This window comes from Myotis davidii, unplaced genomic scaffold (genome assembly GCF_000327345.1).
Source record: "Myotis davidii unplaced genomic scaffold, ASM32734v1 scaffold341, whole genome shotgun sequence".
Lineage (NCBI taxonomy): Eukaryota > Metazoa > Chordata > Mammalia > Chiroptera > Vespertilionidae > Myotis > Myotis davidii.
In genome coordinates, this window is record NW_006291021.1 from 430,798 (window position 1) to 448,857 (window position 18,060).

At 47.1% G+C, this 18,060-nt stretch overlaps 1 protein-coding gene and 1 pseudogene across 1 annotated transcript in view; one reads left to right on the forward strand and one right to left on the reverse strand.

The window, feature by feature from the left end:
- Positions 1–8,854, reverse strand: part of ACSBG2 (acyl-CoA synthetase bubblegum family member 2) — a 32,233-nt gene extending 23,379 nt beyond the window's left edge. The window contains 5 exon segments of the mRNA XM_006764256.1: positions 170–290; positions 1,274–1,362; positions 5,003–5,228; positions 8,641–8,745; positions 8,814–8,854. Coding sequence (XP_006764319.1) covers positions 170–290; positions 1,274–1,362; positions 5,003–5,228; positions 8,641–8,745; positions 8,814–8,854 — 582 coding nt within the window.
- An 8,196-nt stretch (positions 8,855–17,050) lies between these two features.
- Positions 17,051–18,059, forward strand: LOC107183162 (annotated as a pseudogene).
- The last annotated feature ends 1 nt before the right edge of the window (position 18,060 follows it).

An 18,060-nucleotide genomic window follows, 5' to 3' on the forward strand; every position in this document is an offset into this window, starting at 1 on the left:
AAATCAATAAAAATATTTTTCTTTTTAAAAAAAGAACCTGTGTGTGCAGCAAACCTTACCACCCCACCTGATCATTAGCATCTATCTAGAAGCACAAAGACACCTGGTCAGACCTCTGAGGTTCCCCCCGCCTCAGATGACTGGCAGGGAGGGCTGGGTAGAAGTTTACCGAAAGGATTTTCTGCAGCTGTAGGTCATTTTCAACCATCAGGACATTCACTTTGGCTTGAGCAATGACGTACTGACAAGCATCTGCAGAGTTGGTGGCATAAATACCAACACAGAGACCCCTGGGAAAAGAAAACACACATGCCTGTCATGTGCGTGTGAGCCTGGGGTGGGGAAGGATGTCCTGGGTGGCGGGGGGCTAGGGGGAGGGCCTGCAGGCAAGTTCTGAGTTTGCAGCCTTGGCAAAGCTTCCCTCCCTCCACAGCTCAACAAGGGCAAAAACAACAAGAGATAAGGATGATGAAAGCAGCAACTCCTGTGATGTCATTATGATGTAGGCTCATGGAACCCCCACAACAGCCCATTTCACAGTTGAGCAAACTGAGTCAGGGCAGTGACGTCACTGTTCCAAGTGTCATGGCGCATAATAAATGCCAGAGATGGGATTTGGACCGCCCCCCACCCTCAGGCACGTTCCCTCCAGGGGCAGCCTTTTGCTCTTGTTTTTGTTAATTCTCACCAAAGGATATTTTTCCCATTGCTTTTCAGAGAGAGTGGAAGGGAGGGAGGGAGAGGGAGAGAGACAGATGGAGAGAGAGGGAGAGAGAGAGAGAGAGAGAGAGATGTGAGAGAGAAATATATCGATCGGTTGCCTCCCGCATGCGCCCTGACCGGCCTGGGGATCAGATCTGCAACCCAGGTACGTGACCTTGACTGGAAATCGAACCCGAGACACTTTGGCTCATGGCCAGGATGTTCTTGCTTTTAACCACCCTGTCCTGGGTCTCATTGGCATCTCCCTGATGGCTGATGACATCAAACATCTTTAAACTACTTACCACCTACTTCGCTTTGTAACATCTCTTGTTCAAGTCTTTTGTTCACTTAAAATCTTTTTGTCTTTTTACTACTGAGTTCTAGAAGTACCTTCTATATTCAAGATACTAGTCCTTCTATATTCAAGATACTAATCATTTGTCAGGTAATTGGTTTGTGTGTCTGTCTCGCCTGCTCACGTGGGGCTGAGGCTGAACTCCCTGTTCACATCTCGGGGAGGCCCTGAGTAGGCTCATCAGCATTAACAATGAACAACGCATGGTCTTACCCTGCTAGGATGGTACCAACGGAAGCAATAACCCACTCAACGGAGTTAAACCCCAGGATGCCGACTCCATGGAACCGCTCCAAGCCCAGCTGGGGAGGTAAAAACAAACAGAAACAGGAAACGGAAACATGGAATGGTTTTGCTTCTGGTGGGATGTGCTCACTGCAGGGGGATAAGCCGGCGCTGAGGCTAAAATCTGGGTGTGAGGCTTTTGTGACGATTGGGCACCTGCTTGGCCTCCCTCGGGTTAATACCCCATTGGTTTATTTTACGGGTTTTACTTTTGTTGTGGTAAACTATTTACACACGAATGTACCACTTGGGCCAATTTTAAGTGCACAGCTCGGGAGCATTAAGGACACTCATCTTGTATGACCACCCCCACCATCCCTCTCCAGAATTTTTTCATCTTCCCAAACTAGAACTCTGTGCCCATTACATACTAACTCCCCGTGCCCCTCCCCCAGTCCCTGGCTCCTACCATCTACTTCCTGTCTCTGTGAACTTGACTCCTCTAGGGACCTCATATAAGTGGAATCACATAGTATTTGTCCTTCTGTGACTGGCTTACTTCACCGAGCATAATGTCCTCAAGGTTCATCCATGTTGTAGCAGATGTCAGAACTTCCTTCCTGCCCTAGCCGGTTTGGCTCAATGGCTAGAGCGATGGCCTGTGGCCTGAAGGATCCTGGGTTTGGTTCCGGTCCAGGGCACATGCCAGGGTTGTGGACTCGATCCCCAGTAGGGGTTGTGCAGGAAGCAGCCAATCAATGATTCGCTCTCGTCATGGATCTTTCTATCTCTCCCTCTCCCTTCCTCTCTGAAATCAATATATATCTATTTAGATATGGAGATATATATATATTCCTTCCCTTTTAAGGCTGAATAATATTCCATTGTGTGATGGACCACATTGTGTTTATCCATTATCTGTTGACAGACACTTTTTGGCCATTGTGAATGGCTGCTGTGTGAGTGTGCACATATGTGTCTGAGTCTTTGCTTTGAATTCTTTTGAGTACATGCCCAGAAGTGGAATTGCTGGGTCATATGGTATTTCAGTGTTTACTTTTGTTATGAATTGCCATCCTGTTTTCCACCGTGGCTGCTCCATTCTACATTCCCACCAGCAGTGCATGACAGTTCCAATTTCTCCACATCCTCACACCACCTGCTATTCTTCTGTTCTTTTTAAAAGTAATAGACACTCTAATGGGTGTGAATTTATTTTCATTTTTAATAACAAAAGTACTCAGAGAGTGATGTCCTAGAGTGGTGACAAGTTGCACTTTTAAAGATGTAGCCTTGGTCTGGATGTGGCTGAGGATGAGCTGGGGACCTGGACTTGAAGCCAGCCCTTTGGTTTGGGGCAGCTCCAACTTTGTTGGCCCTGTCGTCCTACGAGGACAGGCTGGCGGTTACCCTGCTCTTCGGGAAACAGGCATTTGGAAAGCATCGCTGGTGCTCAGAACACAAGGCCAGGTGTTTCTCTTGGTGACAAAAGGCTGTCCTACTGGAAGCTGCCTCTACTCATGTGCACATAAACTGACATATTTCCGATTGGGTCCTGAGGGTAGGAGAGTAGAGGGTCCTTGAGCTCCACAACTAAGAGGATAGCTAACAAGGATCGACTTTCAGGAGAGGGAAACTAACCACAGCACTATGGCCCTGGGCGGGCAGCCAAGACAAAAGCCAGCCCAAGCACATGGTTCTTAATTGTGACATATCACAGTCTCTCAGTGAAGACACATGAGCATCGGGGAGGGGAGAGAAGAATTGGGATGTAGGTCAAAATGTGACCCAATTTCCTGTGTATCAAAACCACTAGCAGATACCCTTCTACAACGGGAGACACCTAAGGTATTCATTGTCGCCTTTTCTGTTTGCTGGTTTTTATATATTCACTAGAGGCCTGGTGCATGGATTCGTGCACCAGCGGGGTCCCTCGGCATGGCCTGCGGTGATTGGGCCACAGCAGATGACCAGGGAGGAGCCCGAGCCCAGGCTGGGTGCCGGGCATTGCGCTGCACTCTTCATCCTGGCCCCACTGCGCCTGCTTTGGATGGGGGAGGGGCTCACAGGGGGAGTGTCTGCGGGAGAGGCTCGTGAGCCTGGTGTGTGGCACCCGTCTGTCAGCTGAGTGGTGCTCCCACTGCGGGAGCGCACTGACCACTAGGGGGCAGCTCCTGACTGGATGAGGGAGGGGCTCACAGTGAGAGTGTCTGCGGGAGAGGCTTGTGAGCCCGGTGTGTGGCACCCGTCGGTCAGCTGAGTAGTGTTCCCACTGCAGGAGCGCACTGACCACTAGGGGGCAGCTCCTGCATTGAGTGTCTGCCCCCTGGTGGTCAGTGTGCGTCATAGTGACTGGTTGTTCCACCATTCAGTCAATTTGCACATTAGGCTTTTATTATATAGGATTGTCTACGGCTGCATAACACGTTACCACAAACACAGCACACATTTATTATCTCAGTTCCCACAGGCCAGGAGGCTGGGGGAAGTCTAACTGGGTCCTCTGCTTAGGATCTCCCAGTGCTGCAATGAAGGCCTCAGTGGGGCTGTGGCCTCCTCTGAAGCATGAAATCTTCTCCTGCACTCATAGATTGCAGAATTTATTTCCTGTGGTTGAATGAATGAGGCCCTGTTTTCTTGGTAACTCTCAGTTGGGGGTAGATCTCAACTCCTAGCGGCTGTCTGCCATCCCCTGCCCATGGCCCAGTCCCCTACATGGCAGTTTGCTTCCGCAAGGCTGGCAGAAGAATCTCTCCTTTAGTGCGTCAACCAATTAGGTCAGGCCCACCCTGAGCATTTGTCCTTTTGATGAACTCAAAGTCAACTGATTAGAGACCTTAATGACACCTGCTAAATACCTTCACCTTTGCCACCACAGAAGGGAAAATCCTTCATTGTCACAAGTCCTGCCCATGTTCAAGAATATGAGACTAAAAGCATGAATATACCAGAGGCTGGACTCTCAGGGTTGTCTTAGAGTTCTGTCTCACATGCCTATTCAACTGGCCAACATGAACGTTTTTGATATGATGTTGGCAAGAATATAGACAAGCAGATTCTTTCGTACATTTGAGGGGGCATACAGAGGCACCTCTGAATAAGATTTCATTGTACAAAAGAAGTTCACTGTGGCACCATATATGGTAGCAAACGGCTGGAAACAACTTAAATGCCCACCGGTAGGAGGATGGTTAAGTCAAACATAACTGCAGTTGTTGAAAAGAATGTGGTAATGGTGGCTGCCTGCATAGGGAAGGGGGTCAAGAACTGGAAGGCCTGGCCAGTGTGGCTCAGTGGTTGAGCATTGACTATGAACCAGGAAGTCACGGTTCGATTCCTGGTCAGGGCACATTGTGCGAGTTTCAGGCCCTCCAGTATGTGGCATGCAGGAGGCAGCTGATCACTGATTTTTTCTCATCATTGATGTTTCTATCTCTCTCCCTTCATCTCTGAAATCAATAAAAATATATTTAAAGGAAAAAGAATTGGAGGGAAAATTTTCACCACTTACCCTTCATATCTTGTGGTGCCTTGTGCATTTTATACCATATGTATGTATATGTATTTCCTATTCTCAATGAATGATTGAATAAGTAATATGGAAGGAAGGAAGGAAGGAAGGAAGGAAGGGAGGGAGGAAGTAAGGGAGGGAGGGAGGGAGGGAGGGAGGAAGGAAGGAAGGAAGGAAGGAAGGAAGGAAGGAAGGAACTCATTCACCTTGAGCAAGGCTTTCGCAGCCTTCCGACAAGCCTCGAAGTAGTGGTTGTAAGTTAGTACTTCCCATTTTCCACATTTCTTTGATGCAAGGGCTGAATAAGTCCCAAATCGGTTGACTGACTCCCGAAAATATTCTGGGATGGTTACGGGGGCCTCATGGCCTGGCCCATGTTTTGACATCCTCAGAATGACTTCTCCATCTGGACGAATGGTCCACAGTCCAGGACTAGGTGGCTTTGTTTCTAAAAAAAAAAAAAAAATACAATGCACATACCTTAATTTAAAAATACTTTATTCCTGCCCTGGCCAGCTTGGCTCACTGGTTAGTGTGTCAGCCCTCAGACCGAAGGGTCGCAGGTTCAATTCCCAATCAAGGGCATGTGGCTCGGTTGTAGGCTCCATTCCCCGACCAGTTGGGGCACCTGCAGGAGACAACCAATAGATGTGTCTCTCTCACATCAATGTTTCTCCATGCCCCCCCCCATCCTCTTCACTTGCTCTAAAAAATTCAATGGGAAAAATATCCTCCATTGAAGATTTTTAAAATATTAAAAATACTTTATTCTCCCCCCCAAAAAATGCTAACCCTCATCTAAGTTTGTTTGGAAAATGGTGCTGATAGGTTTGCTCAAAGCAAACCTTTAATTTGTAAAAAAAAAAATGCAGTATAAAATGAGGTATGTCTGTGCTGTAGACTGGGTGGCTGAAACCACAGACATTTACTCTCTGACAGTTCTGGAGACGAAAAGTCTCAGATCAAGGTGTTGGCCAGGTGGTTTCTCCCGAGGCCGAGCCTCTGGTGACTTGCTGGCAATCTTTGGAGTTCCTTGGCTTATGGAAGCATCACCTGGCTCCTGCCTTTATCTTCACATGGCGTTCTCCCTGTGTGTGAGCCTGTGCCCAGATTCCCCTTTTATAAGGACACCAGCCATATTGGATGAAGACCCATCCTATCTGCAATAACCTTATTTACAAATTACGCCACATTCTGGAGTCCTGGGTAGCTGAATTTGGGGGGATGTCTTAGTCCATTTGGGCTGCTAGAACAAATACCATAAGCTGGATCATTTAGGAACAGCAGGTAGGTCTTTCTCACAGTGCTGGAGGCTGAGAAGTCCAAGATCAAATCGCCAGCTGACCCGGAGTCCCGGCCTCTGGTTCAGAGATGCTGTCTCCCCGTGGCGTCCTCGCAGGGTGGGAGGGGCGAGGGAGCTCCTGGGGCCTCTGTTATTAGAGCACTAATCCCACTCAGAAGGGCTCCACCCTCATGACCTAAACACCTCTCCAAGGCGCCCCACACACACACTCCTAATACTATCACATTGTGGGGGCATAGGTTTCATCGTATTCATGGGGGAAAACAAACATTCAGACCATAGCCGGGGAACACAATTCAACCCATAACCACCAACATCAAAGGAAGGCTAGTTCATAGAGCCCCCGCCAGCACCCCTCCCTCAAGGAGAAGCGGCAGCGGGAGTCTCACCAGCTTACAAGGAAATCACCCAGTGGAGCCGGGGGGCGGGGGGAGTGCGGGGGGCAGTGAGGAGACTATCACCTGGGAAATGGAAGTCAGCTCATCAGCTTCCCTTGCCCCCCGCCGTTCCAGTGGCCAGAATGAAACCTGGGGGTGGGGAGAAGCTTAAAATTGGACAAAAATGTAGGGGGTGTCCCCTGGATAGGGTGGGGATATTTTAATGACTGCAGTGGGCTGAAAAATGTTCCCTCCAAGTTCATGTCCAGAATTTCAGAATGTGACCTTGTTTGGAAATAGGGTCTTTGCAGGTGAAATCAGTTGAGGATCTCAAGATGAGACCATCCTGGACTGAGGGACGGCCCGAAGCCCAATGGCTGGTGTCCTTCCAAGAAGAGGAGCGGACACAGACATGCCCGGAGTAGAAAGCCACATGAAGACAGAGGCAGAGACTGCAGTGACAGGGTGCAGGCCAAGGAGCACAGGCAGCCTCTGGCAGCCACGGGCAGCATGGAGGAGATTCTTGGTCACGGCCTCCAGGACTTGGTTTTGGACTTCTGGCCTCTAGCGCCGGGGGGCGGGCAGTATGTTCCTGTGGTTTCAGCCATGCCATCTGGGTGCTTTGCTATGGCAGTCCCCGGGATAATACAGGGGCCACAATGAGATTCTGAAGATGATTCGTTTTGAGAACAACTGTGAAAGTTATCGTCTCGCCAAAACGTTATCCACATGGAAAGGGCAGCTGTGAGTGAAAGCAGGAAGGTGCTTTATCATCACATGGTGCTCCCTGAGTGGTTCAGGCAGTGAAATGGTTACAACATGATAACAAATCATTATTACTACAGCTGCACTATCTATTACAATAAAAGTATAATGTGCTAATTAGACCAGACAGCTGAACGACCTTCTGGATGTCGTTCTGGACATCCTTCTGGCTTGCTGTGGCTGCAGGGGCCTAGGCAGAGGCAGTTAGAGACAATCAGGCAGGCAGGCGAGTGGTTAGGGGCGATCAGGCAAGCAGGCAGAGAGGGTAGGAGCAATCAGGCAAGCAGGCAGAGTGGTTAGGAGCAATCAGGCAGGCAGGCGAGCAGTTAAGAGCCAGCAGCCCTGGATTGTGAGAGGGTGCAGGTCAGGCTGAGGGTAACCCCCCTCCTCGTGCACGAATTTTGTGCACTGGGCCTCTAGTATATATATAATATTACATCCACACTACATGTATTACTTCTGTGCAACATATATTACATTTGCACTCTATATTACTACATCTGCACTATATATATTATATCTGCATTATATATAATATTACATCTTCACTACACATACAGCAGTGGGCAACGGTGGGTTTATTGATGGCAGGCAAGAACTCTGTGCCAAAGTGTGCTTGAGTTAAGCAAGTAGACTGCAAGAATGTGTAAATAATGAAGGCCAGCAATTTGAACACTTAACGAGACTGTACCTAAGTGCACTGTGCCACTGTGACATTCTTTTGAATAAAGCTTTTATAATAGCCATAAGCATATGAACTGTAAACCTACTTTTGCCGTTTTTGTATTACAGCTGTACTATATATAATATTACATCTGCAATATATACACTAAATCTATACTATATATTACATCTGCACTATAAGTATATACACAATTATATCTGCACTATGTATATTATTACATCTATATTATATATAACTAGAGGCCTGATACATGAAATGCGTGCAAGGGGGGGCAGCCCTCACAGCTGTGACAGCTGCCTTGGCCCTTGCAGCCCCGGCTCTCATCTCTCTCTCTCGTCTCTAAGGTCATCCGGACAGTTGTCTGGACGGTCGTTCCCCTGTGCGGCCGTCCAGCCTAATTAGCATGTTATGCTTTTATTATTACATATAATTACATCTGTGCCATATATATATAAATACATATATATATGCTTCCTCCCACACGATCTCACCTCCTAATAGGGAGGTGCTTGTCAATGCTGCCGTGACACAAACAAAACAAGCGAGGCTCTGAAATCACAAGCCTATACTCCTCATTAGTGGCAGAGAACCCTACCCCTACCCCCACCCTACCCCCCGGGGTCCGGCGCAGACAGATGGCTGTGTCCTGACTCTCCCCGACCAGGCTCTTTAGGAAAAGCCTGGCCAGGTCAGCGCCCCTTTCTCCTCCCACACATGCCTTTTGTTTTCGTCATGTCTACTTCAAGGTCCTGCGCCTCCTCTTCTTAAGTGGTTGGGGTGTCAGCACTTTCAGGTCCGCAGAGACCATTCTTCACGGAGCTGCAAGGACAGAGCCGGGAACTTAGCAGGACGAGCAAAGGCCCTGCAGGGCCCAGCCCAACTCCCACCCGCCGGCCGGGTCTGCCTGGAACCGGGGGTGGTCAGTCATGACTGCTCTGGGCCTGGGAGGAGAGGAGAGTGGCACGGGTGTGGGATCAGAGAGCAGCTGTGAAGTCCAGAGGGCATTCCATCTGTGAGTTTCCAGAAGTCTCCTAGAGGCTGGAACACAGGGGTCAGGTCTCTGTGTGATCTTGTAAGAAAACATTTTGAAGTCTCCTGAGGGAAACCAGCTCCCCTCCGCCTCCCTGCAATGGACGCAGCAGCACAGAGGCATGAACTATTGATACGGCCATGGGCGTGGGTCTCCAAGGCATCACACTGAGTGGGAGAAGACAGATTCACACGCTCTATGATTTCATTTATGTCACTTTCGGGAAAAGGCAAAACTAAAGTGACAGAGAACAGCCCGAGGTTGCCAGGGGCTGTGGCCGGAAGAGGGGTTGACTACAAAGGGGAAACATGAGGGAATTTGGGGGCGATAGAAATGTACCATATCTGCCTGTGTCGGTGGTTACACGACTCTATGGATTTGTCAAACCTCATAGACCTGTCTTGGACTCTACTGCATGTGGGAAAAGTATACTATACGTCTTAAAATGGGCCATTTAAAAACCTTCTGTAGCTAATTGGCTGGGTTTTCAGGTATGACTAAAGATAAAATGTAAAAAGAAAATAATTTATTAGCAAAGAACTCCCCATTTTCTTTATAGACTTGAGCTGTGTTCATATACTAGTTCTGTACGAGTTGTTAAAAAGTCTTCATCACGCCCTGGCCCAGTGGCTCAGTTGATTGGAGCGTCATCCCGTGCACCAAAAAGGTTGCGCCGGGTTTGACTCCTCGTCAAAGCACATACCTAGATTGCAGGTTCAATTCCCAGTTGGAATCCACACTGGAGACAACCAATCATTGTCTCTCTTCTCTCTCTCTCTCTCTCTCTCTCTCTCTCTCTCTCTCTCTCTCTCCCTTCCTCTCTCTAAAATAAAAAAAAATTTTTTTTAAGATGCTGAGGGTCAGTATCTTTGGCTCAAAGCCAAAACGTGCGACTGTGGTGAGACCACATCCTAGTGAAATATGCTCCTGAACGACAGTCAGACGCTGAATCCCAAAGGACGCCCACGTGCCCGTCTCCCATACCACTGGCACCTGCCACTCTTCACGAGGTGTGGGTCAGGCCATCACAGCAAGGCATTGGTCGCTGAGCCATCTGGACACTCGGGTGTTTTCTTCTTCCACAAAAGTGACCAACAGGTTGCTCCCCCTGGAAACCTTACCTGCGCTGCGCCTTCCCAGCCCTCGTCACTTCTGGGTCCAGCCAGGATGTGGTGGTGACGAGAGGCGGGAAGGTAGGCAGTTTCCCTCCCTGCCAGCCCTCCCAGAACCTTCTGTCCCAGCCGCCTTTTGTGACATCACTGCCTGTCCCTGCCTCCCCATACCACCCCCACCCCTGGAGAAAGCTGATTCCTGGGCAGGAGAAGTGCGGGTTTTGTTTAGCTTGATCATTCAATCATTCATTCATTCACTCATCGTTCAGTCAGTCATGCATTGCCTTCCTGCATGTGTTGATGAAGTATATGTGGAGCCACAGCCCTTATGCTGGGCAGGCATTGCGCTCGATGCTGAGGACACAAAAATGAGCAAAACCAGATTAAGAATGTTTAGGGAGACAACAGAGAAACCGAGAATTGTGCAGAGAGACACAAGGTAGGTCGAGAGAGTTTGATGAGGGATCTGACCCAGGCAGGGAGGTCTGGAGAGGCTGCTTGCACTGAGAGGTAAGGGGTGGGCAATGTTAGCCCCGATCTCACCACCTCCTACCACACTGCCCTGCCTTACGTGCCTTCAGTCTGCCTCCTCTGTCTGGTGAGGAAAATGAGCCCGTACTTTACAACCTGCTGTGGTTAGATTTCCTTCTAGATGCAGCCAAATGCTACCTTACAATTTTAAATGCCATTGCTGGGCTGACGTTAGAAATGAACAGTTTATGATGGGCGTATGTTATTTAAGTGATTAGCCCCAAATTTCTCAAGCTGCAAGTCTTAGAACCCACTCATGCTGCTCACGTATTGTTGGTAGTAGTGAGTTAGTACAACTTCATTGAAGAATAACTTGACTATTCGTCAAAAGTTGAAAACATATATCCTTTCTCCCCTTTCCCCTGTATGGTGTCCATTCAGTCTTCTATAGGGCTAACTAACCCGTTACTTTTTCATATTTATACTAATTTCTAATAATATTATGAAAGTAATACATGTACATTGTTTTTAAAAATTCAAAAGAAACAACCCAATTAAAACTGGGCAGAGGACCTGAATAGACATTTTTCCAAGAAAGACATCCAAATGGCCAACAGACACATGAAAATGTGCTCACCATCACTGACCACCAGGGAAATGCAAATCAAAACCATAACGAGGTATCTCCTCACACCCCTCAGAACTGCAATCATCAACAAATTGGCAAACCACCTGTGCTGGCGAGGGTGTGGAGGAAAAAGACCCTCCTGCACTGCTGATGGGAATGTACATTGGTGCAGCCGCTGCAGGAAACAGTGTGGAGGTTCCTTAAGAAATTAGAAGTGCAACTACCTTATGACCCAGCAATTCCACTTCTGGGTATTTATCCAGGGAAATCCAAACAGATCTATGCACCCCTATGTTTGATGCAGTATTACTTATAGTAGCCAAGATATGGAAGCAGCCTAGGTGTTTATTAATAGACTAGAGGCACGTGGCACGAAGATTCCCGCAATAGGCCTTCCTTCCCCTGGCTGCCGGCACCGGCTTTCCTCCAGCACCCGGGACCCAGGCCTTTGGTCCGGCCGCAGCAGCGAGTCTTGGCTTCTCTGCTCTGGCTGCAGCAGAGAAGCCAAGCCTCTTCAGTCGTCTTCAGTCTTCGCTCCGCACCTGCATATGCAAATTAACGACCAGCTTTGTTGGGTTAATTTGCATACTCATCCTGATTGGCTGGTGGGCGTAGCGGAGTGACACCAATTTACATGTTTCTCTTTTATTAGTGTAGATGAATGGATAAAAGAAAGTAGTACATAGATGCAATGGAATATTACTTGGCTATAAAAAAGAATGAAATCCTACGATTTAAGAGAGCATGAATGGACCTGGAGGGTATTATGCTAAGTGAAATAAGTCACACAGAGAAAAACAAATATTATATGAGCTCACTTATTTGTGGAATCTAAAAACAATTTAAAAAAACACACATGAACTCATAGACACAGAGAACAGGCTGTTTCCAGAGGTGGGGTTTGGGGAGGGGGGTGAGGAGTGGGCAAAATGAGTGAAGAGAGTCAAAAGGTACAAACTTACAAACTCCCAGTTATAAAATAATTAGTCCTGGGGATGTAATGTATATCATGGTGGCTCTAATTAACAATACTATGGCCAAAACCGGTTTGGCTCAGTGGATAGAGCATCGGCCTGCGGACTGAAAGGTCCCAGGTTCGATTCCGGTCAAGGGCATGTACCTGGGTTGCAGGCACATCCCCAGTAGGAGATGTGCAGGAGGCAGCTGATCGATGTTTCTCTCTCATCGATGTTTCTAACTCTCTATTTTCTCTCCCTTCCTCTCTGTAAAAATTCAATAAAATATATTAAAAAAAAACAATACTATGTAGAGAATAGATCTTAAATGTTCTCATCACAAGTGATAGTAGGCCTTGAGTGGCAGGGGCGGGGTAGGGGACGGAAGAGCCGAGACACCCAAGCAGCAGGACCTGGAAGGGAGAGAGGCGGTGGCGCCCATGGGACCCCTAGCACCGTGGCCTGAGAGGAGAACCTCCCTGCCTGCGGGGGAGCAGCCACAATGCCAGGCCTCTGGACCCGTCAGGGCTGCAGTCCCAGATGGTGAAGTCCCCATGTCCAGCCCAGGGCAAGAAGATTCCCAACTCCTACGTGTAGAAAATGTAACAACTGACAAAGAACCACTTGACAGTTGCAGCAGACTGTCCTGGTAGAAGAAAACTGAAGCAGAAGCCCCGAAGGTCCTGAGTGGGGAAGCCTATATTCAGATAAGAATCCCAAACCCCTGGGAGACATCCATCTCTATGTGCGGCCCTAAGGTTATCCTTACACTGAGATGATCCCCAGTGGACCAGAACCTCTGACAAAGAGGAAATAGCTCTGATGAACACTCCCTGGCCTTTTAAGTCCAAGAAGGCTCGAGCTGCTCTGAATTAAAACTAGCCAGAGTGTTCTAACTGCACCCAGGCCAAAGCCCCGTTGGCTTCAGTGCAGTGAATTCCCTTACAAGTAACTGCGGCCTAGTCTTCTGCCTGCCTGCATCATTGAACCCACCTTGCTTCTTTGATTCTAGCTAAATGCCCGACTTGTATCCTGACTTCTTATTGGCTGTTTCTGTTTGTAATTTTGTCTCTATGAGAATTACTAAACTCTATTTTCTTTACTGTGACTCCGCCTAAACTCTTGTATCAGTTAGCTATTGCTGTATAACAAACCATCCGAAAGTGTAGTGGCTTAACATACAGCCATTTGTTATTTTCCAGTTGGGCTCTTTCCTTTCCGTGTTTTTCAATCCAGATCTTAGTGTATCCAGATGATGGTATCAGGGCAAGTTCCGAAGGCCGAAGCCAAAAGCTGCAAGGCATCTTAAAGGCCCCCCGCCACCACAGGATCCGAGGTCAACACAAAAAATCAATCATATCTGTATGTTAACAACAAAATTGAAATTAAAAAATTAAAAAATAATACCATTAAAACCCTGGTCGAGTGGCTCAGTTGTTTGGAGCATTGCCCATACAACAAAAGGTTTCAGGTTCAATTCCCAGTCCGGGCACATACCTTGGCTGTGTTCGATCCCTAGTCGGGATGCATATGGGAGGCAACTGATCAATGTTTCTCTCTCCATTCCTTCCTCTCTAAAATTAATAAAAAACATATCCTCAGGTAAGGATAAAAAAAAACTTACAAAGATAATAAGACCATTAATATAGTATCAAAAAAATATGAACTACTTAAGGATGAATCTGACAAACATGTGAAAGACTGAAAAATAGAAAACATTGCTGAGGAAAAGTGAAGACCAAAAGAAACAGAGCCATGTACCTTGTTCATGGGTGTGAAGACTCAATATTGTGAAGTGGCATTGGGAAACCTGGACCACGCTCTTACACCGTATACAAAATAAACTCAACATGCATAAGAGGCTTAAATGTAAGGCCTGAAACCATAAAATTCCTAGAAGGCAACCTGGGAAGTAGACTTCGACATCAGTCCGAGGAATATCTTTTTGGGCGCATCCCCTCGGGCAAGGGAAACAAAAGCAAAAATAAACACATGGGACTTCATCAAACTAGAAGGCTTCTACACAGCAAAGGAAGCCTCCAACAAAACAGAAGACAGCCCACTGAACTGGAGAATACATTTGCAAATGACGTATCTGCTAAGGGATTGGTATCCAACATCTGAAAGAAACTCATACAACTGAATTCTTTTTAAAAATCCAATCAAAAAATAGTCAAGAGGACATGAAAAGACATTTATCCAAAGAAGGCATTCAGATGACCAACAGAGATGAAAAGATGCTCACCATCACTAATCATCAGGGAGCTGCAAATCCAAACCACAGTGAGATACGGCCTCACACCCGGCAGAATGGCTGCCATCAAAAAGTCAACCAACAACATGTGCTGGCAAGGATGTGGGGGAGAGGGAGCCCTTGTGATCTGTTGGTGGGACTGCAAAGTGCTGCAGTTCCTGTGGGGGAAAAAAGTAGGGAGACTCTTCAAAATGAAAATGGATAATATACCATATGACCCAGCACCTCTGGGTATTCATCCAGAGGAAATGAAGACACTAGTTGGAAAAGATACATGCACCCTTGTGTTTATTACCGTGTGTTTACCATAGCCGAGGTATAGAAGTAGCCCAGCTGTCCACTGATAGACGAGTGGGTAAAGAAGATGGGATATACACACCACCGACACACAATGAAATATCACACAGCAATAAAAAAGAATGAAATCTTCCATTTGCAACAACACATGGATCTAGAGCAGTGGTTCTCAACCTTGGCTGCACATTAGAATCACCTGGGAATCTTTTTAAAATCCTGATTTCCGGCCTCGTCCTCCGGAAATTCTGTTTCTTTGTTATGGGGTGGGGCCACAACATTAGTAACAAAGAAACAGAATTTCTGGAGGAGGAGGCCCGGAAATCAGGATTTTAAAAAGATTCCCAGGTGATTCTAATGTGCAGCCAAGATTGAGAACCACTGATCTAGAGGGTATTATGCTAAGTGGAAAAAGTCAGGCAGAGAAAAACAAATATCATATGGTTTAACTCATATGTGAAATCTAAAAAATAAAAATAAAAAAATAGACTCATAGAAACAGAGATCAAAGGGAAGGTTACCAGAAGGGAGGGGGTGGGGGAAGGATGTAAAGGAGAAGGGGAATATAGTCAATAATATTGTGATAAGTTTACACGATGACATGCGATCACTAGAATTAGTTGAGTGATTACACTAAACTATTAAATCACTGTAGTGTATAACTGAAATTCATATAACAAGTATATACTTAAGTTTTGAAATTTTTAATTAAAAAAAGTTCTCATCTCAAGTAAAAATATTCTGTATTTATGTTTGGTGACAGGTGATAGCTAGATTTATTGTGGTGAACATTTTGCAATATATGTGAACATTAAATCATTATGGTGTATACCTGAAACTAAATATCAACTATACCTCAATAAAAATAAAATAGCAAAACAACAAACAAATTCAGGTAAAGGTCCAGATCTGGCCCCTGGGGTGGTAGATTGGCAAGTCCTACGGTAGCCAGGGTGATTCTTACTTTATTTTCTATTTACAGAGAAAAACTGTAACTTTTCTCACAGCGCCCCCTGGTGGGAACCCCACAGGCCCAGAGAGACTATACCACAGAATCTGGGTCAATATAGGCAGTAAAGATTGAGTGCCCTGACATTAGTTGACTGTTTTTTTTTTAAGTTTTTACTTTTTTTTTTTATTAAGGTAATACATATACATCTTTGTTGTCGTTGTTTGAGTATCAAAACGGTCATAAAAGTTTATAACACCTCTGCCTCCTCAAATCCCACTAATAGCCTACCCCCAGTAGCCAACCACCTTCAACACTTAACTATTCCTTCTAGTATTAACCTGTTTTAGTTTTTATCTTTTGACTCCCTGTTGTGGCCTTGCTCTCTGACAATTTCCTATGCACTTTAATACTTTTTTTCCCATTACATCTGCCATAGGCCCACCAATAGGTTATTGGTTATATACTCCAACCTATAGGACAAGAATTGGCAAACTACAGCCTGTAGGCCAAATCTGGCCCCCTGCCTGTCTTTATAAATAAAGTTTTATTGGCAAAAAAAATAAAACAGATGTAATTAGATATGTTAAGACTATGCTGGAATAGGTGGGCCCTACATTCAATGGTGTCCTTATAATAAGGAGAGACCATACACAGGGAGACAGAGGAAGGCTTTGGGTGGAGACAACTCAGGGAAAGGCCCCAAGTCCTTGTCTTCATGGGTAGCAATTTGCAGCCAGGGTACCCCTGTAGTAGGGACCAAGTCAGCAGCGGGGTGCCGACTCTAAAAACACAAGCACATCCTGAAATCAAGGGCATCGTCATTATTTGAAATTCCTGCTAGAAAAATATTCAACTGGATTCAAAATCCATGCACATCATTAGGAGAAATTATCAAGCTTAGATTTGTCAGTGAACGAAGAGGGAAAACAGGGGTCTTCCAATATAATCTCTCCTGTCATCGTGAATGACTTGCCAAAGGTGGTGTTACGTTTCCTATCTCCTGCAAAGTATAATTTTGCCTGTTGTAATTTTTGAGTGATTTGCAAAGATGGTTTGTTCTTAATTTCTTTTTTTATTTCTTTTTTTATATATTTTATTGATTTTTTGCAGAGAGGAAGGGAGAGGGACAGAGAGTCAGAAACATCGATGAGAGAGAAACACCGATCAGCTGCCTCCTACACACCCCCTACTGGGGATGTGCCCGCAACCAAGGTACATGCCCTTGACCGGAATCGAACCCGAGACCCTTCAGTCCCCAGGCCGACACTCTATCCACTGAGCCAAACCGATCAGGGCTGTTCTTAATTTCTTGTCACCTGTTTGTGTGCACCCAAAATTTCTTGTCAATTGCGCCTATCGAGAATTTGAGGAAATGGGGCTGCTACTTGAACTGGAATCTTAGCCTCTTGACTTCCTTCCAGAACAACATGAGCTTCAGCACCTGGTCCAGCTTCTACGTAGAACTAGCAGACGCTGGGCTCCACACAGTCGCCCAGCCACTGAACCTGCAGGCCAGCAGCACAGCCGGCTTTGGGGGCTTGGACTCCGGGGCCTCTCTGTGTCCTACTTCACCAGTGTGCGGGGCAGTGCGGGTCCGAGGACCTGGCTGCGGGGATGGCCAGGGGTCTGGGAGGCACAGGGGGCATCCAGAGCAAGAAGGAGACTGTGCAATGCCCGAATGACTGCCTGGCCTCCCACCTGGAGAAGGTGAGAAGCCTGGAGGCTGATGACGGGGGACTGGAGAGCCAAATCCGGAACTCCTGAAGATGAAGGGAGCTCAGGTCAGAGACTGGGGCATTATTTCAAGACCATCGAGGACCTGAGGGCTCAGATCTTTGCACGTGCTGTGGGCAATGCCCGCATCGCTCTATAGATTGACAATGCCCGTCTTGCTGCTGGCGACTTCAAGTATGAGACAGAGCTGGCCATGTGCCGGTGTTTGGAGAGCGCCATCAGTGGTCCCTGATGACACCAATGTCGCTCGGCTGCCTCTGGAGACAGAGATTGAGGCTCTCAAGGAGGAGTTGCTCTTCCTGAAGAAGGAACACGAGGAGGAAGTAAATGGTCTACGAAACCAGATTGCCGACTCTGGGTTGACCAGGGAGTTGGACGCTCCCTAATCTCGGGACCTCAGAGAGATCACACGCACAGCTGGGCCCTGTGGGATGAGCTGGCTCCGGAGAACCGAGAGGAGCTGGACAAGTACGAGTCCGGCAGATTGAGGACAGCACCGCAGTGGCCGCCTCGCAGACCGCTGACAGAGGAGCTGCTGAGATGACATTCACAAAGCTGAGACATGCGGTCCAGTCCTTGGAGAGCCACCTGGACTCAGTGAGAAATCTGAAGGCCAGGTAGGAGGTCAGCCTGAGGGAACTGGAGATGCCCTGTGAGATGCAGAGGGGCAGCACCAAGCCCAGGAGTACAAGGCCCTGCTGAA